The sequence below is a fragment of the Mobula hypostoma genome, chromosome 16 (genome assembly GCF_963921235.1).
Source record: "Mobula hypostoma chromosome 16, sMobHyp1.1, whole genome shotgun sequence".
NCBI classification, from domain to species: domain Eukaryota; kingdom Metazoa; phylum Chordata; class Chondrichthyes; order Myliobatiformes; family Myliobatidae; genus Mobula; species Mobula hypostoma.
Genome location: NC_086112.1, coordinates 5,441,986 through 5,469,448, shown reverse-complemented (window position 1 = coordinate 5,469,448; position 27,463 = coordinate 5,441,986). Strand labels below are relative to the sequence as shown.

Here is a 27,463-nt window from a genome sequence, read left to right as displayed (position 1 = left end):
GGCCCAGCAATCTCGTTGCTTCCCCCTTCGATTACCTGGGGTAAATTCCATCAGGCTGTGGGGACTTATCCACCTTAATACTCATTAGAAGGCCCAACACTTCCTGCTCCTTGACCTCTAAATGCCCTAACATATTAATACACTCAGCACTGATCTCCTGGTCCACCATATCATTTTCCTTGGTAAATATTGAAGCAAATTACTCATTATGAATCTCACTCACATTCTCTGCATCCATGCAAATGTTCCCCCCTTTATCCTTGAATGGTCCCACCTTCTCCCTAGTTATCCTTTTACTCTTTATGTATGTATTGAATGTCTTGGGATTCATCTTCATCCTACTTGCCAAGGAATTTTTATGGCTTCTCCTGGCTTTCCTAATTCCCTTCTTTAGTTCTTTTCTGGCTTCTTTATACTCCTCATGTGCTTCGTTTGATCTCAGCTCCTGAAGCTTTACATGCTTTACTCTTTTCTTCTTGACTAAATTCATCACCTCTCTGGACATCCGAGGTTTCCATATTTTTCCATCCCTGTCCTTCCTTCTAACAGGAACATACCTTTCCAGTACTCTGTGCAATTCATCTTTAAACACCCTCCACATGTCTGATGTGGACTTGCCAGAGAAAATGTATTCCCAATCAACACTTAGATCCTGCTAATGCCCTCGTGATTTTCACTACTGTAATTCTAAAGTCTCCTGCAGGGACCATACCTATTCTTATCTATAGCTATCCTGAAAATTAAGGGGTTATGGTCACTGTTTCCTAACTATTCACTCACTGAAAGGTCTGTCACCTGGCCAGGCTCATAACTCAACACCAGGTTCCAGTGCGGCCTCTCCTCTCATTGAACTATCCACATATTGATTTATGAAACTTTTCTGGATACGCTTTACAAATTCAGCCCCATCTAAACCTCTTACACTAAGAAAATCCCAGTTTATATTAGGGAAGCTGAAATCCCCCATGACAACAACCCTGTTATTTTTACTCATTTCCTTAATCTGATTATATACCTGTTTCTCAGTGTCCCGGTGGCTATAGGTGGCGGGGGGGGGGGGGTCACTCTGTCGTTCAATCCCATCAGTGTGATTGCACCCTTCCTATTCCTGAGTTCTACCCAAATGGACTCAGTGTCTGGCCCCTCCATTCTGTCTCCTGAGTGCAGCTGTGATATTGTCCCTGATTTGTACAGCAGCTTCACCCCCTCTTTTACCTCCTCCTCTATGTTTTCTAAAACTTTGTGAAAACCTGGTATATTAATCACCAGTTTCTGCCTCTCTCTGAACCAAGTGTCAGTAATGGCCACAACATTGTAGTTCCATGTACTGATCCATGATCTAAGTTCATCACCCTTACCCATAATACTCCAAGCATTAAAATATACCCACTTCAAACTATCCGACCCACCATACCTGTTATTTTGATTTTGCTGTTCAATTATTTCCCTCACATCGACCTTCTGGTTTGATCCTTCCCTTAGTGACCTGGGACTCTGGTTCCCAGACCCTGCAAAATTAGTTAGGAGTAGGCAAATGCCCTTCAGCCCAGTGTGTGCCTTCCAGCCTTCCAGAATGTGGCAGACTTTGTTCACATTTCTGTCTTTAGAATCAGAATCAGGTTTAATATCACTGACATGTCTTGAAATTTGTTGCTTTGCAGCCACAGTACTCTTAAATACATAATAATAACATTAAAATATATAAATTACAATAAGACTACCTACTATCTGGAACTGGATGTCAGGATGGAGATACATCTCTACCAAAAGAGGTGTAAAGTGCTCCTTCCTTCCGCTAGCCCGCAGTCACCCTTGGGCAAGGTGTAGCGTCTGCTTAGTTGCCCATCAGGGTCACGTGAGCCCATGGGAGCAGGCGGTAGTAGCAGCTGGTGCACATCACAAGTCCTGGTTATGCGACCGCTGATGCCAGGCAAATGATCTCTGAAGAGTATTGATAATGGCTGGGGTCACCCATCTTGTAAAGAGAATGCCCAGAAGGCGGCAATGACAAACCAATCTGAAGAAAACTTTTCAAGAGCAATCTTGGTCATGAGGTGAGGACTGTTGACATCATATGACAAGGTACATAATGATGATTATAACACTCATGATGGCATGGCGAGATTCTGCTCCCTGTCTTTCAATGTGGAGAAGATACTACAGCCTGGTAGCACATCCCAACAAGATGGAAGACAGATTCTATCCCACCGTTTTTAAACCGATGAATGATCCCCCGGTACGATATGATGGACTCCTGACCTTTGTTAAGGAAGTGGTGGATGCAACATTTAAGAGAATTTCAGATTAGTATTTGGATGGGACTGATATGATCCAGCTCTGGATCAATGGGATTAGTCATTGGCTAGATGGGCCAAACGGCCAGCTTCTGAGCTGTAGTGCCCTATGACTCAATGACAGAGCATTGGATTTTATTGATTTCCTGCAATGCACTTTCTCTGTCGCTGTAACACTTTAATCTACATTCTGTTATTGTTTTACCTTGTACTACTTCAACGCACTGTGAAATGATTTGGTCTGTATGAACAGTATGCTACAGAAGTTTTTCACTGTACCCCAGTATATAAACCTTCCAGCACTGGGGACACCTTCAAAAGGCGATGCCTCACAAAGGACGCATCCATCGTTAACGACCCCATTCACCCAGGACATGGGCTCTTCTCACTGCTACCATCAGGAAGGTGGTACAGGAGCCTGATGACTCACAGTCAATATTTCAGCAACAGCGTCGTCCCCTTCATTATCAGATTTCTGAATGGACAATGAACCCATGAGCGTTACCTCACTATTTTAAACACAAAATACTCTGCAGATGCTGGGGTCCTGAGGAAGGGTCTCGGCCGGAAACGTCGACTGATCGTTTCCACGGATGCTGCCCGACCTGCTGAGTTCCTCCAGCATGTTACCTCACTATTTTCCCGCTTTTGAACTACTTATTTATTTCTTACTGTATTTTTATTATGTATTGCAATATACCGCTGCCACAAAACAACAAATTTCACTACGTAGGCAGGACACACACGAGATTGTCCCGATGCCCCGCTGCTCCCCCCGGAGGTCTCCTGTCACACAGCGGCGTTTGATATGGTCCTACCCACAACAGGGCGTGAGGATTCTCCCCTTTCACTCTTGATTCCGGGAGCGAACAGAGAATGTACACATGCCCAGACGGCGATGAAGCCGTCCGTACGCCTACAGTTGTAAAGTTAGAAGTTTACACGTTTATCGCCCGAATCTTTCACCGTTTCCCGAGCTGACTAAAGGGAGCTCCAGTGGCTCAGAGGACATCAGCCGCTGTCGCCTCTCCTCCACTGGCGGTCACACTATTGTCAGACGGAGAACAGGCCTGTTGCTGGGTTTGTGGACACTTTAGAGCCGATTTGTAGAGATCTCCGTGCAACGTGAGCGCGCACCTACCTGTCCCAATCAACAGGTACTTGTGCTTGAAGTACAGCAGCTCCTGAGTGTAATGCCGAGTCTGTCTGGACTTGGAGCCGGATTGTCTCTCCGTCCAGTGAACGTACGCCTGGCCCTTGGCGTGGATTTTCAGAAGTTTAACCTCGATCTGCTCCGTAAGCTCCACCACAATCCGTCCGGAGACCCACTCCCCGCAAGAGTAGGTGGGGCGGTCGTAGAGGATCGCGAAGGTCTTCACTTTGCCCATGGCTGCGGTGCGGGGACCGTGCTGGGACCTTCCGAGCAGCCGAACACCGATTCGGGATGATGTCTGACTCTGGGCTGGGAGCCGGCAATGGGCTCCACCCCGCTTGAGAAATGTTGGTAAACTGCCAGCGGAGGCTTGTTTTGTTTAGTTTCTGCCTGCATTCTGAGGAACTAGTATTTTATAACAGTACACCATCATTGAACTGTGCCGCGATGAGGCACCATGTTCCCTTTTGTTGTTCTTGCAGTCTTCTTCCGGTTTTGTGTACGGAACGGCATAAATTAAATAGCTGATGAAAACTCGTTATTTTTCCAAAATTAAACTTTATTAACAATGATGTATACTAGAAATACAAAATCTCGCGCTGCAAGCCTTCATCGTAGCTTTCAGTCTATCCATTCGTGGAGTTACTTGTGTTGTTGACACGTTCTCTGTACAAGGCACCCATGATGCTCTTGGAGCCTCTAGACGATACAGACTAGACTTCTCAGAGGCTTAAATAAAGATGTAAAGATTAGCTTTATTTGTTACATGTACATTGAAATATTGAAACATAAAGTGAAATGTCTCATTTGCGCCCACAACCAACACAGCCCAAAGACGTGCTCACAAGTGTCACCACACTTCCCATATGCTCACTACTTACTAACCCTAACCTGTGCATCTTTGGAATGTGAGAGGAAACCCGAGCACCCGGAGGAAACCCATGCGGTCACGAAGAGAATGTACAAATGGTGCAATTGAACCCAGGTCGCTGGAAAATCTTCCAGCAACACCTGCTGATTGCATTTGTTATGCCAACTGCTACGCATATGCGCCACCATCGATGAACCTCAAAGCCCAGCAGCAGCAGGGCTTCCAACTGCAGTTCTTGCCCATGAAACCTCGGCATTGCACTGAGCTCCAGTGCACCCTGGAATGTGCCTGGCTGCAGAATTCCCAGACTGTCATCTTATTGTTCTGGAAGCGCAACAGGTTTTGGTGCATCTGTCACCGATTTGAAAATCTTCCAGCAACACCTGCTGATTGCATTTGTATCTGTCCCTGGAAACAGCCAGTCAAGCAGAATTACTGTTTGGAATGAAGCTTTTCAAGAACTCTCGCTTGTGACTTGTATCTACATCCATTTCCCTGCCTTCTTTACAAAGGGGTTGGCGATCATCTCATCTTCGTTGTTACCCCCATGGACTCTGCCACAGATTTTGAGCACCCTTGCAGGCAGACAGCTGAAAGGCGTCAGGACAATCATGCTGGTGAGTAGGCACATTCCAGCCAATTAGTGTTTCTTTGTGGTTGTATTTAACTTCCCTCCTCTCGTTTCAGTCTTGTCGGGGCTTGACCAAAGCATAGTGACGGCAACACTCCCTGCTCACCTTAATCCCCATTCCAGGAAAGAAGACTACAGTTTAGATTGATGCTGTAAAGTAGCAGAATTGATTTAGTATTAAGTTACTTCTTTCAAACTGCAGTGACAGTGCTAGCTTTTATTTTGAGAGTTTTAGTTAATGGCCTTGTTGGCTGAGCATTTGTTATTTCCCTTTTGTTCCATATAATTCTTATTAAAAACTAATGAACTGTTCAATCCACTTCAGTGTCTCTCCCTCTGCACATGGGCCATCATTGCACATCCTCATCACCCACAGGTATTCTTTTGAGGGTGTTGTGAGTGAGGGGTCCCTTTAATGTCACCTGTCAACTGTGGTCCAATTGGAGATGTTTGTAGTTTAGTATCAATTCCACACACCTGCTCCCCACACAATGTGAAGAAATGGGAAGTATCATTAATAAGAGAAGATCTACAGATGCTGGAAATTTGAGCAACATGCACAAAATGCTGGAGGATCTCAGCAGGCCAGACTCTTCAAACCCCCTCCCCCACCTTTTTCTATCTTCCATGGCCTTCTGTCTCTTTCACCAATCAACTTCCCAGCTCTTTACTTCATCCGTCCCCCTCCAAGTTTCACCTGTCACCTGGTGTTTTCTCTCTCCCCTCTCCCTACCTTTCAAACCTACTCCTCAGCTTTTTTTCTCCAGTCCTGCTGAAGGGTTTTGGTCCGAAACGTCGACTGCTTTTTTCCATAGATGCACCCTGACCTGTGAGTTCCTGCGGCATTTGTTGTGTGTTGCTGGGAAATACCATTGTTGCTGCTGAGTTGTTTTAGCAAGAAATGGCATCACATCTGACCAAACCTATGACTGGCAACAGGAATAGGCCCTTTGCCCTATTTTGTCACTGCAGCTACAAATCACTGATCCATACTGATCCCATTTCCCAGCACTCAACCTGTCACCTTCTCTTCCCTGGCATTTCATGTTCTTATCTAAATGCTTCATAAATGCAGAGAGTGTCACTGCCCCACTTCCCTGTCCTCTTAGGAAGTGAGACCTGTATTCCAACCATTGTCTGTGTGAAAAATTATTTTTTAAGTTTCATCTAATACGCTTTTCTCTCACTTTAAACCATTCCCTTTGGGTGTAGAAAACTCTTCTTCTTCTTAAGCTCATCACCCCTATTGGGGCATAAGCCACCAACAGCAGCCCACCAGAATCCTCTATCCTGGGCCAATAGAAGGTTGATCAGCCCCTTGGCTTCTGTTTTCACCAAAGAACTTCATACACCTTCTAGATGAAGATTCTTCCTCTCCCGGGAATGAGGCCTTTGGAGCTACTGTTAGTGTTTCTGTAGCTCTAGGTTTTTATGAGATGGGGTTGCTCACTCCATGCCCAACTCTTCCTCTTTCTCAGCTGGGCTTGGGACCGTCCATGGTGGAGTTGTAGAAAACTCTCCAAAGGGAAAGCCCAGTTCATTACATGTGAAGTGCTCCCAAACACTGAGCAATTTGGGTCTTTATTCTTTGGAAAATAGAAGGTTGAGGGGGTACTTGATAGAGGTATTTAAAATTATGAGGGGGATAGATAGAGTTGACATGGATAGACTTTTTCCATTGAGAGTGGGGGAGATTCAAACAAGAGGACATGAGTTGAGAGTTAATTGAGTAAGTGCTGACATAATTTACTGATGATACAACTATTGTTGGCAGAATTTCAGATAGTGACGAGAAGTCATACAGGAGGGAGATATATCAGTAATTGAGTGGTGTCGCAGCAAAAATCTTGCACTCAACATCAGTAAGACCAAAGAATTGGTTGTGGACTTCAGAAACGGTAAGATGAGGGAACACACATCAGTCCTCATTGTGTTCATCCGTCGCCGACGTCAATGAGGACCTGGAGGTCCAAGACGCCGACTTCTACAAAGAAGGGATCTGTATGCTCTATGACCACTGAACTAAGTGTGTAAATGTAGAAAGAATAAATGTGCTAGGTTTTCTAAAATTGACTCCTTCTACGTTAGGCCATGAACTTAATCAATCATCCCTTGTAGGTCCCTGGACTAACTTCTGTGGTTTACGAATGTGCAAAGGCCATCGGCCACAAAAACAACCTTTGAAGATCTATCCTGGGCCCGGCATATTAATGCAATTACAAAGAAAGCACAACAGTGACTATATTTCTTGAGGAGTTCGAGGAGAGTTGGTATTTCACCAATAACACTAGCAATGCTCTACAGCTGTACCATGGAGAGCATTCTAACTAGTTGCATTACTGTATGGTTTGAAAGTGCTACTTCACAGGATCAGTAAAAACTGCAGAGTTGCTAACTTGGCCAGCTCCATCATGGGCACTAGCCTCCCCAGCATCGAGGACACCTTCAAAAGGGGATGCTTCAAAAAGTGGCACTCATCATTAAGGACCCCATCACCCAGGACATGCCCTCTTCTCATTGCTACTATCAAGGAGGAGGTACAGAAGCCTGAAGACTTCTCATCAGGTGTCTGAATGGACAATGATTCCATGAACACTACTTCAGTATTTTCCCTCTCTTTTTGCACTACCTACTGAATTTAATTTTTTTTTATACAGAGCTGTTCAAAGGTCTGAGGCACATATATATATATATATACTGTAGTTAGGGTACCTAAGACTTTTGCACTGTACTGTATATTGGTTTAAATAAGGTGGTTTGGAAACAGAAGTAAGAGTACTTAGCTTTTTGTTAGCACAGTAGTATTTAGTGTTACATGGTAACTGGAAAGACATAATATACAGTACTGTGCAAAAGTTTTAGGCACCCTAGCTCTATATATATATATATGTGCCTAACACTTTAGCACATGACTGTATATACTTCTTATTGTAATATATAGTTTTCATTATTTATAATCATCATTATGTGCCATATCATATGATGTAGGCGATCATGGTCTATGACCATGATTGCCCTTGGCAAATTTTCTACAGAAGTGGTTTGCCATTGCCTTCCTCTGGGCAGGGTCTTTACAAGATGGGTGACCCCAGCCATTATCAATACTCTTCAGAGATTGTCTGCCTGACATCAGTGGTTGCATCACCAGGGCTTGCGATGTGCACCTCCTGCTCATACGACCATCCACCACCTGCTCCCATGGCTTCACGTGACCCTGATTGTGGGTTTAAGCAGGTGCTGCACCTTTCCCAAGGGTGACCTGCAGTCCTGCGAAGAGAAGGAGCACCTTACAGCTCCCTTGGTAGAGAAGTATCTCCACCCTGCCACCCAAAGTTGTTTTTATTATGTATTGTAATATACTGCTGCCTCAAAATAACAAATTTCATGACATATGCTGGTGATATTAGAGCGGATTGTGATTCAGATTCTGGTAGAGACAGATGCATTAGGGACATTTACAGTATGTGATTCTTAGATAGGCGTATAGATGACAGAAATGCGGGAGGGAATCAGAATAAGGTTTATTATCACTGGCGTGTGTCGTGAAATTTGTTAACTTAGCAGCGGGGGTACATTGCAATACAATATAGAAAGAAAAAAATAAGTAAATCAATTATAGTAAATATATAAATGTATATTCTATAGATTAAAAGCAGTGCAAAAACAGAAATAATATATATTTTAAAAAGTGAGGTAGTGTTCATGGGTTCAATGTCCATTTAGGAATTCTATGGCAAAGGGGAAGAAGCTGTTCTTGAATGGCTGAGTGTGTGCCTTCAGGCTCTGGTACCTCCTTCCTGATGGTAACATTGAGCAGAGGGCATTCCCTGGGTTATGGGGATCTTTAATGATGGACGCCATCTTTCTGAGGCACCGCACCTTGAAGATGTCTTGGATACGACGAAGGCATGCACCCAAGATGGAAATGACTAATTTTTCAACTTTCTGTAGTTTCTTTTAGTCCTTTGCAGTATCCCCACCAACCTAATGGTAATGCAGCCTGTCAGAATGCTCTCAATGGTACATTTATAGAAGTTTTCAAATGTTTTAGTTGACAAACCGAATCTCCTCAAACTACCAATGAAATGTCTTGCCAATGTCCAATGTCTTGCCTTCTGTATAGCTGCATTGATATGTTGGGACCAGGTTAGATCCTCAGAGATATTGCCATCCAGGAACTCAAAGCTGCTCACTCTCTCCACTTCTGATCTCTCTATGAGATTGGTTTGCGTTCCCTCATCTCACCCTTCCTGATATCCACAGTGAGCTTTTTCATCTTACTGACATTCAGTGCAGGGTGTGCTGTGACACAACTCAACTAGCTGTTATATCTCACTCCTGTAAACCCTCTCATCTCTATCTGAGATTCTACCAACAATGGTTGTATCATCAGCAAGTTTCTCGGTGGTGTTTGAGTTATGTCGAGCCATGCAATCGTGGGTATAGAGGGAGTAGAGCAGTGGGCTAAGCACACACCCCTGAGGTGTTGATTGTTATGAGGAGGAGATATTATCGCCAATCTGCACAGATTGTGGTCTCCCAGTTAGGAAGTCAAGGAACCATTGTAGAGGGAGGTACAGAGCCCCAGGTTCTGTAGCTTATTCATCAGGACTGTGGGAATGATGGTGTTAAATGCTGATAGTCAATGAACAGCATCCTGATATAGGTGTTTGTATTGTCCAGGTGATCTAGGACTGTGTGTAGAGCCATTGGGATTACATCCGCTGTAGACTTATTGTGGTGATAGGCAAATTACAGTGAGTCCAGGTCCTTGCTGAGGCAGTAGTTCTTTCTGGCCATGACCAACTTCTCAAAGCATTTTATCACCGTAGATGTGAGTGCTACTGGACAATAGTCATAAAGGCAGCTTACACTACTCTTCTTGGCCACTGGTATAATTGTGACCTTTTAGAAGCAGGTGAGAACGCCAACTGTAGCAGTGAGAGGTTGAAAATATCCTTGAATACCCCTGTCAGTTGGTTGGTACAAGTTTTCAGAGCCTTACCAGGTAGTCCATTGGGGCTTGCTGACTTGCAAGGGTTCACCCTCCTGAAAGACAGCCTGACATCGACACCTGACACTAAGGCCACAGGGTTACCAGGTGCAGCAGGGATCTTCACAGCTGTAGTTATATTCTCCTTTTCAAAGTGTGCATAGAAGACATTGAGCTCATCTGGTAGTGAAGCATCGCTGCCATTCATGCCTTTGGGTTTTGCTTTGTCGGAAGTAATGTCCTGCAAACCCTGCCACAGTTAATGTGCATCTGATGTTGCCTCCAACCTCGCTGGGAATTGTCTCTTTGCTCTTGAAATAGCCCTCCGCAAGTCACACCTGGTTTTCCTGTACAGACCTGGGTCACCAGACTTAACTCCACAACTCTAGCCCTCAGCAGATGACATTCATCTTGGTTCATCCACGGTTTTTCATTAGGGAACATACAGCAAGTTTTCATAGGCATGCACACATCCACATACGTTTTAATGAAGTTGGTAACAACTGCAGCATACGCATCCAGATTTGAAGCTGAATCCCTGAATGCAGTCCAGACCACCGATTCAAAGCAGTCCTGTAGGCGCTCCTGTGCTTCCCTTGTCCATACCTCTTGGTCCTCACTGCTGGTGACACAGTCTTCAGTCTCTGCCCATACTCAGGGAGTAGAAGTACTGTCAGGTGGTCAGACTTCCCGAAGTGAGGGTGTTGAATAGCACATTGATGAAGGTAGAGCCGTAGATGTAGTGTATATGGATTTCAGCAAGGCATTTGATAAGGTACCCTAAGCCAGGCTTATTGTGAAAGTAAGGAGGCATGGGATCCAAGGGGACATTGCTTTGTGTTTCCAGAACTGGCTTGCCCACAGAAGGCAAAGAGTGATTGTAGACGGGTCATATTCTGCATGGAGGTCGGTGACCAGGGTTGTGCCTTAGGGATCTGTTCTGGGACCCTTACTCTTCGTGATTTTTATAAATGACCTGGATGAGGAAATGGAAGGATGGGTTAGTAAGTTTGCTGATGACACAAAGGTTGGAGGTGTTGTGGGTAGTGTGGAGGGCTGTCCGAGGTTACAGTGGGACATTGATAGGATGCAAAACTGGGCTGAGAAGTGGCAGATGGAGTTCAACCCAGATAAGTGTGAAGTGGTTCATTTTGGTAGGTCATATATGATGGCAGAAGAAAGCATTACTGGTAAGACTCTTGGCAGTGTGGAGGATCAGAGGGATCTTGGGGTCCAAGTCCATAGGATGCTCAAAGCAGCTGCGCAGGTTGTCTCTGTGGTTAAGAAGGCGTACGGTGTATTGGCCTTCATCAATCATGGAATTGAATTTAGGTGCTGAGAGGTAATGTTGCAGCTATATAGGACCCTGGTCAGACCCCACTTGGAGTACTGTGCTCAGTTCTGGTCGCCTCACGACAGGAAGGATGTGGAAGCCATAGAAAGGGTGCAGAGGAGATTTACAAGGATGTTGCCTGGATTGGGGAGCATGCCTTATGAGAATAGGTTGAGTGAACTCGGCCTTTTCTCCTTGGAGCGACAGTGAAAGAGGGGTGACAGGATAGAGGTGTATAAGATAATGAGAGGCATTGATTGTGTGGATAGTCAGAGGCTTTTTCCCAGGGCTGAAATGGTTACCACAAGTGGACACAGGTTTAAGGTACTGGGGAGTAGGTACAGAGGAGGTGTCAGGGGTAAGCTTTTTACGCAGTGAGTGGTGAGTGTGTGGAATGGGCTGCCAGGAATGGTAGTGGAGGCGGATACGATAGGGTCTTTTAAGAGACTTTTGGATAGGTACAGGGAGCTTAGAAAAATAGAGGACTATAGGTAAGCCTAGTAATTTCTAAGGTAGGGACATGTTCGGCACAACTTTGTGGGCCGAAGGGCCTGTATTGTGCTGTAGGTTTTCTGTGTCTCTGTGTTATCAGGTGCAGCAGGGATCTACACAGCTTTGTTTTTCAACATACCTTTGCTCATTGCGGCCAAAAGTTCTATTCAAAAGGTTCAAAGGAACATTTAAACAAGCCTGATGCATTTTGGAAACAAGTCCTGTGGACTGATGAAGTTAAGTAGAACTTTTTGGCTGCAATGAGCAAAGGTAAGTTTGGAGAGAAAAGGGTGCAGAATTTCATGAAAAGAACACCTCTCCAACTGTTAAGCACGGGATGGATCAGCCATGCTTTGGGCTTGTGTTGCAGCCAGTGGCACGGGGAACATTTACTGGTAGAGGGAAGAATGAATTCAATTAAGTACCAGCAAATATGGAAGCAAACATCACACCGCCTGTAAAAAAGCCGAAGATGAAGAGGATGGCTTCTACAACAGGATAATGATCCTAAACACACCTCAAAATCCACAATGGACTACCTCAAGAGGTGCAAGCTGAAGGTTTTGCCATGGCCCTCACAGTCCCCTGACCTAAACATCATTGAGAATCTGTGGATAGACCTCAAAAGAGCAGTGCATGCAAGACGGCCCAAGAATCTCACAGAACTAGAAGCCTTTTGCAAGGAAGAATGGGCGAAAATCCCCCAAGCAAGAATTGAAATCCCCAAGCTGGCTACAAAAAGCATTCACAAGTTGTGATACTTGCCATTGGGGGTGTTACTAAGTACTGCCATGCAGGGTGCCCAAACTTTTGCATCAGGCCCATTTCCTTTTTTGTTATTTTGAAACTGTAAAAGGTGGAAATAAAGAAGTTTTCTTGCTTAAAATATTAAAGAAATGTGTCATCTTTAACTTTATGCCTTTTGGAAATCAGTTCATCTTTTACTCGCTTAGCTATTCACAGTAACAGAAATTTTGACCAGGGGTGCCCAAACTTTTGCATGCCACTGTCTATATACTTGCTGTAATTCATTTATTTATTTTTTTCTCTACATTTATCATGTATTGCATTGTACTGCTGCTGCTAAGTTAACAAATTTCACAATATATGTTGAGGATATTAAAGCTGATTCTGATTCTCATCAAACTCCTAATGAAATGCAGGCGCTGTCCTACCATTTTTGTAATTGCATCAATATGTTGGGCCCAGGATAGATCTTCAGAGATTGCCATACATTGTAATGAAGAGCTGTAACATATCTATTGGAATCACGACAGTGAACAGCTGACATTTGTAATAAAATGGGGGGCATTCATTAATGAAGATTCAGATCAAAGCGATGAAAGACAGACTAAATTGCTGTAAGCCAGATCCGTGGGTAACATAGAGATGGTGAACAATTGGCGTATGAATTGTGAATAGATGCAAGATGTGTCTGTTGCTAAGGACTGCATTCAGTGGTAATCAGACAAGTTAATACTGTATGATCAGGGATCAGAGACACAATACACTTGAGAATTTGGCTGTGCAGTACAATTATATCTGTGAAATCTATTGGGCTTTTATGTATCAAACTTATGCACACGTTAATGACCCACAACTGTGCCATAAATGCTGATTCAGCCAGCTCCTTCATGGCCACAACCCACCGCACCAGCGAGGACATCACCAAGTGGTGGAGCCTCAAGGAGCTGACACCAATTACTACTGACACTCACCACCCAGGACATACCATCTTCTCATTGCTACCATCGAGGGTTAGGTGTAGGAGCTTGAAGACCTACACCCAATGTTTGAAGACCAATCTCATGGGCACTATGGTAGCATAGCAGTGAGTGCAATGCTATTACAGCTTGGAGCGTCGGGATTCGGAGTTGAATTCCAATGCCATTTGTACATTTTCCTTGTAAACATGTGGTTTCCTCTTGGGTGTTATGGTTTCCTCCCACATTCCAAACACGTATGGATTAGTAAGTAAGTTGGCCGTTGTACATTGAGCTGTGATTAGGCCTGGGTGATACAGGTGGGTTGCTGGGTGCAGCTCATTGGGCAGAAGGGCCTGTTCCACGTTGCATCTCAAATTAATAAATAAATAGATTTCCAAATGGTCCATGAGCACAAACCAATTAATCCTTTATTTGCACTGTTTACTTGTTTGTACTTGATGGTAATTTTATGTCCTAGCAGACTCCTGCTGCCACAAAGCAATAAATTTCACATGTATGACGGATAATAAATCTGATTCTGATAAATGGTCATGGCCACATTTGATGGGCAGGTAATTATTAATTATTTATCTAATCTGTTAAAAAAAATTATGTATTCAGATTCCAGTTCAGGTTCTCATTTTACCTCCTTTGCATTGGTCTTGGCCTTCTCTTCTGCTGCAATGAGGCCACTCTCAGGGTGGAGAAGCAGCTCCTCATATTCCATCAAGGTAGCCTCCAACCTAATAGCAAGAACATTGATTTCTCCTGGTTTTCCTCCTTCTTCCCTTTCTCCCATGGTCCAATATGCTCTCCTGTCTGATTCTTTCTTCGCCTATCCTTGGTGGCCCTCCTTTTTCCCATTCTCTCATGATCCAAAATCCTCTCCTATCAGATTCCTTCCTCTCCAGCCCTTTGCCTTTCCACCCACCTGCCTTCACCTATCACCTTCCAGCTTGTCCTCCTTCTCCTCCCCTCACCTTTTAATTCTTGTATTTTTCCTCCTTTCCATCCTGACAAAGGATCTTGGCCTGAAATGTTGACTGTGTATTCATTTCCATAGATGTTGCCTGACCTGCTGAATTCCTCCAGCATTTTATGTGTGTTACATAGGATTTCTAACATCTTCAGAATCTCTTGTATTTATCAAATAAGGCTTGTTGCAACTTTTTGCATTTCCTACTCTGGTCTCCATACAGTTAGACTCCAGATGTGAAAATAAAACAGAAAGAATTCCCCTGTTTAAATTACATCGAATGGATAAGAAAGGTTTAGAGTAGGGGTTCCCAAACATTTTTACACCATGGACCCCTACATTAACCAAGGGAGGCGTGGAGCCCAGGTTGGGAACACTTGGTTTAGAGGGATACGGGTCAACTGCTGGCAAATGGCACGAGCTCAGGTAGACACTTTAGTACATAGAACATAAACACAACAGTCCCTTCACTGCTGTATGACACCAGGATTCCAGCAATAAACAAAATTAGCTTTTCAGTTTTATTTTTGTTGGCAATCATTTCTGAGAAACCAGTTGAACCAGTTGAATTGCAACTTCTGTGTTGGCCTATCCTGGTCTACTGCAACGATGACACAGTTCTTAAAATTTAGAGATACAGTACGGTAACAGATCCTTCCAGCCCAATGAGTTCATGTCACCCAGTTATACCCATGTGACCAATTAACCTACTAACCCATACATCTCGGGAATGCAAACAACAGGAATTCTGCAGATGCTGGAAATTCAAGCAACATACATCAAAGTTGCTGGTGAACGCAGCAGGCCAAGCAGCATCTATAGGAAGAGGCGCAGTCGACGTTTCAGGCCGAGACCCTTCGTCAGGGTCTCGGGAATGCAGGAGGAAACCAGAGCACCAAGAGGAACCCACACAGCCACAGGGAGAATGTACACACTCCTTACGGACAGTGGCGAGAATTGAACCCTGGTTGCTGGTGCTGTAAAGCGTTATGCTAATCACTACGTTACCAAGGTGACCTACTGCCAAAGAAGGTATGAGGGGTGGTGGTAACAGAATTCAAGAATGACTAGGTATTTAAAAAACAAATTTCCAGTGTACGGTACGTTTAATACATGGCTTTAAAACTGCAAGAAGGACCACATCCAGGGAATAAATTTTAGCTTTAAAGATTAGCTTTAGTATTTGTCACATAACGTTGAAACCTACAGTGGAATGCGTTGTTTGAGCAACCCCTCGGAGTATGTGCTGGGGACAGCCAGCCAGCATGAAATACCATTTGTGGAGTGGTGTGCAGCTTAAACAATTGGTAATAAAGTTTCAATTATCTGAGCCTTTTTAAAAGTGTTCTAATGAGTCATACTTTACGGTCATTGCTGGAATGGAACAATGCTGTAAAGATTGTTAACATAACGATAAAGGCTAAAGCAAACAGAACACATTTTAACTACATATATACAGAAAGGTGCCTAAAAAGGGCCAGTAATATCATAAAGGATCCCACCCACCCTGCTCATAGACTGTTTGTCCCACTCCCATCAGGGAGGAGGCTACGTAGCATCCACACCAGGACCACCAGGCTCAAAAACAGTTACTTTCCCCAAGCAGTAAGGCTGATCAACCCCTCCACCCACTAACTCCACTGCTACTTTATTATTTCCTGTCAGTCACCTTATGTAAAGCCTAGTGTCACTTTATATATTTTATATTTATGTTTATATTTTTATATTTATTGTATTTTTGATTATTATTGTGTTATTTATCTTTTTTTTGTGCTGCATTAGATCTGGAGTAACAATTATTTCATTCTCCTTTACAGTTTTGCGTACAGGAAATGACATTCAACGGTCTTGAATATTGAATCAAGAATACAGCTGACTCCAAAGAAGGTGCTGAAACATACTTATGTTTAAAACACCGAATATGAAAATATGCATTTATGTATGAAGGGAACACAAACAAAAGTCTTCAATATATCTCAGTATTTGTGACCCAAAAAGATTAATCTTATCAATGTTATCATTGAGTATGGAACAGATGGAAGCAAACCGACGTCATGGAACAGACATGTACTGTGGATCAGGTCTACCAGAACATGGTAATGAAACATGGCATTGGATTGGCAACATGTACACTGATAAAGAGATGAGAGAGAACAAAGGCAGGGCAAAGGTTCATTGGACTGAAGCAAATTAAGCCTAGGGCTTCAGAAATACGATTTTTGAGTTCAAAAGCAAGCAAGTAACATGAATCCTCACTGAGCTCTAACCAGGTGCTAACAAAGAAACTGAAGTGGCCCAGTACTGATGCTCTTTACTTGCTGCTGCTATGAGGTAGAAGGTACAAGAGCATCAAGGCTCACACCACCAGATTCAAGAACAGTGGCTACCCCATAACCATCAGGCTCTTGAACAAAAGGAGATATCTACACTCACTTGCCCATCCATTGAGATGTTCCCACAACCAGTGATGTCACTTTAAGGACTCTTTATCTTGTTATCTCGTGTTCTCGTTATTTCTTGCTATTTATTTATGTTTGCATTTGCACAGTTTATTGTCTTCTGCACTCTGGTTGGTCTTTCACTGATCCTGTTACAGTTACTATTCTACAGATTTGCTGAGTATGACCATGGGAAAATGAATCTCAGGGTTGTATATGGTGATATATATGTACTTTAATAATACGATTTACTTTGAACTTTGATCCTCTCACTTTAGAAATGATATGAAGATCCTCGAGCGATTTACAGGTATGGTTCCATTTTTTTTGGCATAAGGATAGGTTCCTAATGTTGTCATAGTTGGGGAGGGGGGGTGAAGTGTGAATAAGATCCCACTACCTACCAAATACTCCCAATAGCGTGCACCTCTATCTCCGACTATTGGTTGATAGATTCTTGATTGGTCAGGACATGAAGGGATATGGGGAAAAGGCAGGAGATTGGGGCTGAGAGGAAAATTGGATCAGCCATGATGAAAGGCAGAGAAGACCCAAATGCCCTAATTCTGCTCCTATATCTTATGGACAATCAAGTCCAGTTCCTGGCTTTCAAGTGGCCTAGCTACTAGGCCCGGCTGGACCATTTCTACTAACAGGTGAAGGGGCAAAGATGGATTAAAACCAGTCATTTTGGGCAGACGGGGCTCATCAGCTATAGTTGGTAGGTCATCTATGAGAAGAAAAACTCTGATCTCAAATCTCTGCTGCCTTGTTGTACTTTCAAGTACTCACTCATGGAGAAGGCTTTGTGAGTAGACCTAGAGGAAAAATCCAAAGCTGGAGTCCCTAAGGTAGTCCTTTGTTGAGTTCAACATAGACTGGCAACGCTGGTGCCAAACTGTATCGGTTTTTGCCATTCCTTTGGATTCATCAGCTGGGTGCAGTGGGGGAACCTGCTCTCCATATTGTACTGCCCTGGCTTGGGTACTGGATTGTGTAGACAGCTAGGATGCGACACCCATGATGGACAGAGACCAACAGAGCACCTCAGGTCAGAAAGATGTTGCTCTTATCAATGGGGTAAAGGAGATTGCTGAGGGATTTGACACAAACAAACAACAGTTTTAATGATTAGCTACGGTTGACAAGAATAAGTATCTCGATAGTTAATGGTACTTGGACCAACACTCCAGTAAGTACAGGTTGAGTGGGTTCTGCACTCATTGCAGTTTAGGAGAATGAGGAAAGAGAATTACAATTAGAATCAGGTTTAATATCACTGGCATATGTCGTGAAATTTGTTGTTTTGCAGCAGCAGTATATTGCAGTACATAATAATTTTAAAAACTACATTACAATATGAAATATATATATATAATTAAATGAAGTAAATAGTGCGAAAAGAGAGCAAAAATTAGTGAGGTAGTTCTCATTGTCCATTCAGAACTCTGATGGTGGAGGGGAAGAAGCTGTTCCTGAACCACTGAGTGTGTGTCTTTAGGCTCGACCAGAAGCTCAGAGACCTCGGCCTTCACCCTGCCTTGTGTAGCTGGAACCTGGACTTCCTGTCAGATCGCTGACAGGTGGTAAGAGTGGGCTCCCTCACCTCTGACCCTCTGACCCTCAACACAGGTGTCCCTCAGGGCTGTGTCCTAAGCCCCCGCCTTTACTCTCTGTATACCCCTGACTGTGTCGCCACCCACAGCTCCAATCTGCTAATTAAATTTGCTGACGATACTACATTGATTGGCCTAATCACAAATAATAATGAGGCAGCCTACAGAGAGGAAGTCGGCACCCTGATACAGTGGTGTCAAAAGAACAACCTCTCCCTCAATGTCACAAAAACAAAGGAGCTGGTTGTGGACTACAGGAGGAACGGTGACAGGCTAACCCCAATTGACATCAATGGATCTGGGGTTGAGAGGGTGAACAGCTTTAAATTCATATGGAAACATAGAAAACCTACAGCACAACACAGGCCCTTCGGCCAACAAAGCTGTACCGAACATGTCCTTACCTTAGAAATTACCTAGGGTTACCCACAGCCCTCTGTTTTTCTAAGCATCATGTACCTGTCCAGGAGTCTCTTAAAAGACGCTATCATATCTGCCACCACCGTGCTGGCAGCCCATTCCATGCGCTCACCACTCTCTGCAAAATAAACTTACTCCTGACATCTCCTCTGTACCTACTTCCAAGCACCATAAAATTATGCCCTCTCATGCTAGCCATTTCAGCCCTGGGAAAAAGCCTCTGACTATCCACACGATCAATGCCTCTCATTATCTTGTACACCTCTATCAGGTCACCTCTCATCCTCCGTCGCTCCAAGGAGAAAAGGCAGAGTTCACTTAACCTATTCTCATAAGGCATATTCCCCAATCCAGGCAACATCCTTGTAAATCTCCTCTGCACCCTTTCTATGGTTTCCACGTCCTTCCTGTAGAGAGGCAACCAGAATTCAGCACAGTACTCCAAATGGGGTCTGACCAGGGTCCTATATAACTGCAACTTACCTCTTGGCTCTTAAAATCAATCCCACGGTTGTGAAGCCTTCTTAACCACAGAGTCAACCTGCGTAGCAGCTTTGAGTGTCCTAAGCGATGTCCCCTTGGATCCCACGCCCCCTTACTTTCTCAATAAGCCTTGCATGGGGTACCTTATCAAATGCCTTGCTGAAATCTATATATACTACATCTACTGCTCTACCCTCATCAATGTGTTTAGTCACATCCTCAAAAGATTCGATCGGGCTCGTGAGGCATGACCTGCCTTTGACAAAGTCATGCTGACTATTCCTGATCATATTATGCTTCTCCAAATGTTCATAAATCCTGCCTCTCAAGATCTTTTCCATCAACTTGCCAACCAGTGAAGTAAGAGTCACTGGTCTATAATTTTCTGTGCTATCTCTACTCCCTTTCTTGAATAAGGGAACAACATTCGCAACCCTCCAATCCTCCAGAACCTCTCCCATCCCCATTGATGATGCAAATATCATTGCCAGAGGCTCAGCAATCTCCTCCCTCACCTCCCACAGTAGCCTGGGGTGCATCTCATCCGGTCCCGGTGGCTGATCCAACTTGATGCTTTACAAAAGCTCCAGCACATCCTTTTTCTTAATGTCTATTTGCTCAAGCTTTTCAATTTGCTGTAAGTTATCCCTACAATCGCCAAGAATCTTTTCCATAGTGAATACTGAAGCAAAGTATTCATTAAATACTTCCGCAATCTCCTCCAGTTCCATACACACTTTTCCATTGTGACACTTGATTGGTCCTATTCTCTTACGTCTTATCCTCTTACTCTTCACATACTTGTAGAATGCCTTGGGGTTTTCCTTAATCCTGCTCACCAAGACCTTCTCATGGCCCCTCCTGGCTCCCCTAATTTTGTTCTTAAGCTCCTTCCTGCTAGTTTTATAATCTTCAAGATCTCTATCATTACCTAGTTTTTTGAGCCTTTTGTAGCCTTTTCCTTTGTTTTTGACTAGATTTACAACAGCCTTTGTACACCACGGCACCTATATCCTACCATTTGTTCCTTGTCTCATTGGAATATACCTATGCAGAACTCCTCACAATTATCCCTTGAACATTTGCCACATTTCTGCTGTACATTTCCCTGAGAACATCTGTTCCCAATTTATGCTTACAAGTTTCTGCCTTATAGCCTCATATTTCCCCTTACTCCAATTAAACACTTCCCTAACTTGTTTGTTGCTATCCCCCTCTAATGCTATGGTAAAGGAAGTAGAATTGTGATCACTATCTCCAAAATGCTCTCCCACTGAGATCTGACACCTGACCTCAGCATACACATCACCGAGGATCTCACTTGGTCTGTACTTACCAGCTGTGTGGTGAGAAAAGCACAACAGTGTCTCTTTCACCTCAGACCATTGAAGAATTTTGGTATGGGCCCCCAAATCCTAAGGACTTTCTACAGGGGTATAATTAAGAGTAGCCTGAGTAGCCTGCTATGGGAAATGTACTTCCCTCAGTCGCAGGACTCTGTGGAGAGTGGTGCGGACAGCCCAACACATCTGTAGATGTGAATTTCCCACTATTCAGGACATTTACAAAGACAGGTGTGTAAAAAAAGCCCGAGGGATCATTGGGGACCCGAGTCATCCCAACCACAAGTTCCTGCTGCTACCATCTGGGAAACGGTACCGCAGCATAAAAGCCAGGACCAACAGCCTCTGGGACAGCTTCTTCCATCAGGCCATCAGACTAATTAATTCATGCTGATACAACTGTATTTCTATGTTATATTAACTGTCCTGTTGTACATACTATTTTACAAATTACTATAAATTGCAGATTGCACATTTAGATGAAGACATAACGTAAGGATTGTTACTCATGTATGTGAAGGAAGTAAGTCATAAAGTCAATTCAATTCAATTCATTGAAACCTACTGAATATTGAAAACCCTAGATAGAATGGATGGGGAGAGGATTAGGATCAGAGGGCACGGCCTCAGAATAGAAGGACGTCCTTTTAGAACAGAGATGAGGAGAAGTTTCTTTAGTTGGGGGCTGGGATGGGGAGGTGAATCAGTGGAACTCATTGCCACAGATGGCTGTGGAGGCCATGTCATTGGCATATTTAAACCAGAGGTTGATAGGTTCTTGAGTAGTAAGGGTGTCAAAGGTTACGGGGAGAAGACAGGAGAACGGGGTTGAGAGCGAAAATTAATCAGCCATGATTGAATAGCAGCCTAGACTCGACAGGCTGAATAGCTAAATTTTGCTCCTATACGTTCTGGTGTTGTAGTCCACTGGAGAGAAATTTCGTGCTTCGACAGGGCCCTCTCATACAGCAGTTGTCAAGGAGCTGAAACTTTCTGCGTAGGAAAATTGTGGAAATGAAGATAATTGATTTTTTTCAGAAGGAAATGGGACAGGGTGTGAGAGAAAAAAATGCAAAGTAGACATAGGAGAGGAATTAAATATTCTAGACCATTCTACAACTAGGAAGGATTCCACAGTTTTTATAGCTTCATCACACGCAGTAAGGTGTACAAGGTGTATGCATGTCCAGGGAGGGGTAGCACCTTTGGTGAAGGGACTTGTTGCATCCATTCTGGGGCAGCTTGCTCATGTTTGGTCCCGACCAGACACTCAGCTCTCACCTGTGGCTCCAAGTAGCTGTTTGCATGTGACAGCAGCCACACTCCGGTACATTGTTTTGACAGGTACGTTAAACCAGGTGAGACTAGCCAGTGGCCTCAGAGCCCAGTGAGATAGGGACATGCCTGTTCTAGCATGTGAATTCAGGTCCCGTGGCCTTGAAAAGAGCAAAGGGCACGACGAGGCACAGAAGACGCACTGGAACCATGGAAGACCCCGGATGTGACACTTTCTTGTACCACTGGACTCAGACCCCTGAGGCTGAGAAGTGGAACTACCCCAGTGAAATGTCTTTTCCACTTAAAACTCTCCCACACAGGTTCCATCTTCTTCGGACATGCCAGACAACCACCTTACCACACACAGTAAGTTGAGCCTCCCTGTAGAGATCTATTCTATCTGTCCACACAATAAACACAACTTCAACGACAGACACATGCAGAATCTTACCTGCTCTCTGACACCACGTAACCTGAGGCTCCTGTGCTGGTTGGCACAGGTCTGTCACTGTATAACTCTGGGACACACTACTAGTGAGCTCTGTTCTGTCACTGCACTTGGTACTGAGATTTGGGATGTCACCAATGACTCCCACAAATTCCTACAGATGTACCATAGAGCAGCAACCCCCAACTGGCTGTATCAACATCTGGTACAGAGGGCCCATTGCACAGGATTGGAAAAAGCTGCAGAATGTTGCAAACTCCGTCAACTCCTTCACTGACATTTGACTCACCAACATGAAGGACATCTTCAAAACGTGGTGCCTCAGAAAGGTGGCATCCATCATTAAGGACCCCCATCACCCAGGACATGCCCTCTTCTCATTGCTACGTCAGGGAGGAGGTACAGAAGCCTGAAGACACACACTCAGCAATTCAGGAAGAGCTTCTTCTCCCTGACATCAGATTTCTCAATGGATAGTGAACCCATGAAAACTACCTGATTATTTTTTTGCTTTCCTTTTGCACTAATTTAATTTTTAATGTATATTTCTTACTGTAACAGTTTTATTATTATTGTGTATTGCAATGTACTGCTGCCGCAAAACAATAAATTTCATGAATTATGCCCGAGATATTAAAGCTGATTCTGGGTCTGCATCTCTGAGGGAGCAGACTGGCAAGTAGACTTTGCAGTGTGTTTCACTGGGTTACAGTGTCCGTAGTCAACTGGGTCCAAGTGCATACAGGAACAGAAACCATTCGGTACTGGTGGGTACACATCTGCCTTTAAATAGTAACACTGCGAAGTATTGGTTGCGTTATATGTGACTAGCATGATCGTATCACAGTTTGGTGCATTGCAGTTCAGGGTTTAACCCCTGCATCCTTTGACAGGAGTTTGTACGTCCTCCCCGTGTATGTGTGGGTTTCCTCCGGGTGCTCTGGTTTCCTCCCACGTTCCAAAGATGTACTGGTTAGTAGGTTAACAGCTGATTGTAAATTGTCCTCTGATTAGGATTAGGCTAGGGGTAAATTGGGGAGTTGGGTTTGGGTTAGGGTAGGTACTGCTGGCGACAGGTCTGCACTGTATAACACTAGGGTGGAGTACACGTGGGGATGGGTCTGTCACCATGTAATACTGGGGTACGGTACCGGAGGGGATGGGTCTGTCACTGTGTAACACTGGGGTACAGTACCGGTGGGGACAGGTCTGTCACTGTGTAACACTGGGGTATAGTACCGGTGGGGATGAGTCTGTCACTGTATAACATCAGGGTACAGTACCGGTGGGGACGGGTCTGTCACTGTGTAACACTGGGGTACAGTACCGGTGGGGATGGGTCTGTCACTGTATAACACCAGGGTACAGTACTGGTGGGGATGGGTCTGTCACTGTATAACATCAGGGTACAGTACCGGTGGGGATGGGTCTGTCACTGTATAACACCAGGGTACAGGACCGGTGGGGATGGGTCTGTCACTGTATAACACCAGGGTACAGTACTGGTGGGGATGGGTCTGTCACTGTATAACATCAGGGTACAGTACCGGTGGGGATGGGTCTATCACTGTATAACACCAGGGTACAGTACCGGTGGGGATGGGTCTGTCACTGTGTAACACTGGGGTACAGCACCAGTGGGGATGGGTCTGTCAGTGTATAACACCGGGGAACAGTACCGGTGGGGACGGGTCTGTCACTGTGTAACACCGGGATACAGTACCAGTGGTGACAGGTCTGTCACTGTGTAACACTGGGGTACAGTACCGGTGGGGATGGGTCTGTCACTGTGTGACACCGGGTTACGGTACCGGTGGGGATGAGTCTGTCACTGTGTGACACCAGGGTACAGTACCGGTGGGGACAGGATGACTCTGTATTTCACTGGGTTACGGTACCGGTGGGGATGGGTCTGTCACCGTGTAACACTGGGGTACAGTACCGATGGGGACGGGTCTGTCACTGTGTAACACCGGGGTACAGTACAGGTGGTGACAGGTCTGTCACTGTGTAACACTGGGGTACAGTACCGGTGGGGACGGGTCTGTCACTGTGTGACACCAGGGTACAGTACCGGTGGGGACGGGTCTGTCACCGTGTAACACTGGGGTACAGTACCGGTAGGGATGGGCCTGTCACTGTGTGACACCGAGGTACAGTACTGGTGGGGATGGGTCTGTCACTGTGTAACATAGGGGTACAGTACCGGTGGGGATGGGTCTGTCACTGTGTGACACCGAGGTACAGTACCGGTGGGGATGGGTCTGTCACTGTGTAACATAGGGGTACAGTACAGGTGGGGACAGGTCTGTCACTGTGTAACACTGGGGTACAGTACAGGTGGGGACAGGTCTGTCACTGTGTAACACTGGGGTACAGTACCGGTGGGGACAGGTCTGTCACTGTGTAACACTGGGGTACAGTACCGGTGGGGACGGGTCTGTCACTGTGTGACACCAGGGTACAGTACCGGTGGGGACGGGTCTGTCACTGTGTAACACTGGGGTACAGTACCGGTGGGGACGGGTCTGTCACTGTGTCACACTGGGGAACAGTACCGGTGGGGACGGGTCTGTCACTGTGTAACACTGGGTTACGGTACCGGTGGGGACCGGTCTGTCACTGTGTAACACCGGGGTACAGGACCGGTAGGGATCGGCCTGTCACTGAGTGACACCGGGGTACAGTACCGGTGGGGACGGGTCTGTCACTGTGTAACATAGGGGTACAGTACCGGTGGGGATGAGTCTGTCACTGTATAACATCAGGGTACAGTACCGGTGGGGACGGGTCTGTCACCGTGTAACACTGGGGTACAGTACCGGTGGGGATGGGTCTGTCACTGTGTAACACTGGGGTACAGTACCGGTGTGGATGGGTCTGTCAGTGTATAACACCGGGGAACAGTACCGGTGGGGATGAGTCTGTCACTGTATAACACCATGGTACAGGACTGGTGGGGACGGGTCTGTCACTGTGTAACACTGGGGTACAGTACCGGTGGGGATGGGTCTGTCACTGTATAACACCAGGGTACAGTACCGGTGGGGACCGGTCTGTCACTGTGTAACACCGGGGTACAGTACCGGTGGGGACGGGCCTGTCACTGTGTAACATCGGGATTCAGTACCGGTGGGGACAGGTCTGTCACTGTATAACACCAGGGTACAGTACTGGTGGGGATGGGTCTGTCACTGTATAACATCACGATACAGTACTGGTGGGGATGGGTCTGTCACTGTATAACATCAGGGTACAGTACCGGTGGGGATGGATCTGTCATTGTATAACACCAGGGTACAGGACCGGTGGGGACGGGTCTGTCACTGTGTAATATCGGGATTCAGTACCGGTGGGGACAGGTCTGTCACTGTGTGACACCGGGGTACAGTACCGGTGGGGACGGGCCTATCACTGTGTGACACCGGGGTACAGTACTGGTGGGGACGGGTCTGTCACTGTATAACATCAGGGTACAGTACTGGTGGGGATGGGTCTGTCACTGTATAACATCAGGGTACAGTACCGGTGGGGATGGATCTGTCATTGTATAACACCAGGGTACAGTACAGGTGGAGGTGGGTCTGTCACTGTATAACACCAGGGTACAGGACCGGTGGGGACGGGTCTGTCACTGTGTAACACTGGGGTACAGTACCGCTGGGGACGGGTCTGTCACTGTGTGACACCGGGGTACAGTACCGGTGGGGACGGGCCTGTCACTGTGTAACACCGGGGTACAGTACCGCTGGGGACGGGTCTGTCACTGTGTGACACCGGGGTACAGTACCGGTGGGGACGGGTCTGTCACTGTGTAACACCGGGGTACAGTACCGCTGGGGACGGGTCTGTCACTGTGTGACACCGGGGTACAGTACCGCTGGGGACGGGCCTGTCACTGTGTGACACCGGGGTACAGTACCGCTGGGGACGGGTCTGTCACTGTGTGACACCGGGGTACAGTACCGCTGGGGACGGGCCTGTCACTGTGTGACACCGGGGTACAGTACCGCTGGGGACGGGCCTGTCACTGTGTGACACTGGGGTACAGTACCGGTGGGGACAGGTTGGCTCTGTATTTCACTGGGGTACACAGACTCCCTCTACTAAATGCAGGTTCAAAGAGCTGATTTATGCGCGGGTTTTAAAAGCTGTGTTTTGGACGATCTGTGCTCTCCCCAGTGGGAGTCATTAGTGCAGTGGGTGAGTTGCACATTGGGTTGATCGAAGCTGTTCTGTCAGATCGCCTGCACTGTCTCGACACTCTTACCCGTTCCAGTGAGAAGGTAGTCGTGTTTGAAGAATCGACGCTCCTGAGTATAAACCCGCGTGTGGTTGGAGGTCGAACCAGCGTGTCCTTCGGTCCAGCGAACGAAGGCATGGCCCTTGGCGTGGATTTTCAGAAGTTTAACCTCGATCTGCTCCGTAAGTTCCACCACAATCCGTCCGGAGACCAGCTCCCCGCAAGAGTAGGTGGGGCGGTTGTAGAGGATCGCGAAGGTCTTCACTTTGCCCATGGCTGCGGTGCGGGGACCGTGCTGGGACCTTCCGAGCAGCCGAACACCGATTCGGGATGATGTCTGACTCTGGGTTGGGAGCCAGGAATAGACTCCACCCCGCTGAAGGATTCTTGGTAAACTGACAGGAGAATTGTTTGTACTTCGATCCGGTTCGGTCCCGAGGAACCGGAATTGTACAGAGGATTATCAATTTCTAAACTGTGTGCAAATTGCACAAAATAGGGTGCGTTTGCCCCTTCCCACTAATCTCCCTCCTGGCAGTTACCTCTGCAGGCGGAGAAAGGGCTGTAGTTCCTCCCTCACCTGCGAGCGAGGCAAAACTTCACCTGCGAATCTCTTGCTGACGTCTACTGTATCTCGTTCTCCTGGTGCAGATCTCTCTACATTGGCGAGACTCCACGTAATTTTAGTCGAGCAATTTACCTTCATCCGCAAAAAGTGTTAATTTCCCGGTGACCCAATCCCCTT

The 27,463-nt window shown here is 45.7% G+C and overlaps 2 protein-coding genes across 2 annotated transcripts in view; both read right to left on the bottom strand.

Annotated features, from left to right (window-relative positions):
• The window catches only part of LOC134357203 (arrestin domain-containing protein 3-like), a 54,695-nt gene extending 50,783 nt beyond the window's left edge, over positions 1–3,912 (bottom strand). The window contains exon 1 of the mRNA XM_063068474.1: positions 3,436–3,912. Coding sequence (XP_062924544.1) covers positions 3,436–3,682 — 247 coding nt within the window. The 5' untranslated portion in view covers positions 3,683–3,912. The remainder of the gene's footprint in view (positions 1–3,435) is intronic.
• Positions 3,913–4,009: 97 nt separating this feature from the next.
• LOC134357204 (arrestin domain-containing protein 3-like) lies at positions 4,010–27,246 on the bottom strand. The gene is made up of 2 exons (XM_063068476.1): positions 26,746–27,246; positions 4,010–4,176 (listed from the first exon to the last, which is right to left on the bottom strand). Exons 1-2 carry the CDS (start codon positions 26,990–26,992, stop codon positions 4,010–4,012), a joined length of 414 nt encoding a protein of 137 aa, XP_062924546.1. The 5' UTR covers positions 26,993–27,246.
• Between the last annotated feature and the right edge of the window lie 217 nt (positions 27,247–27,463).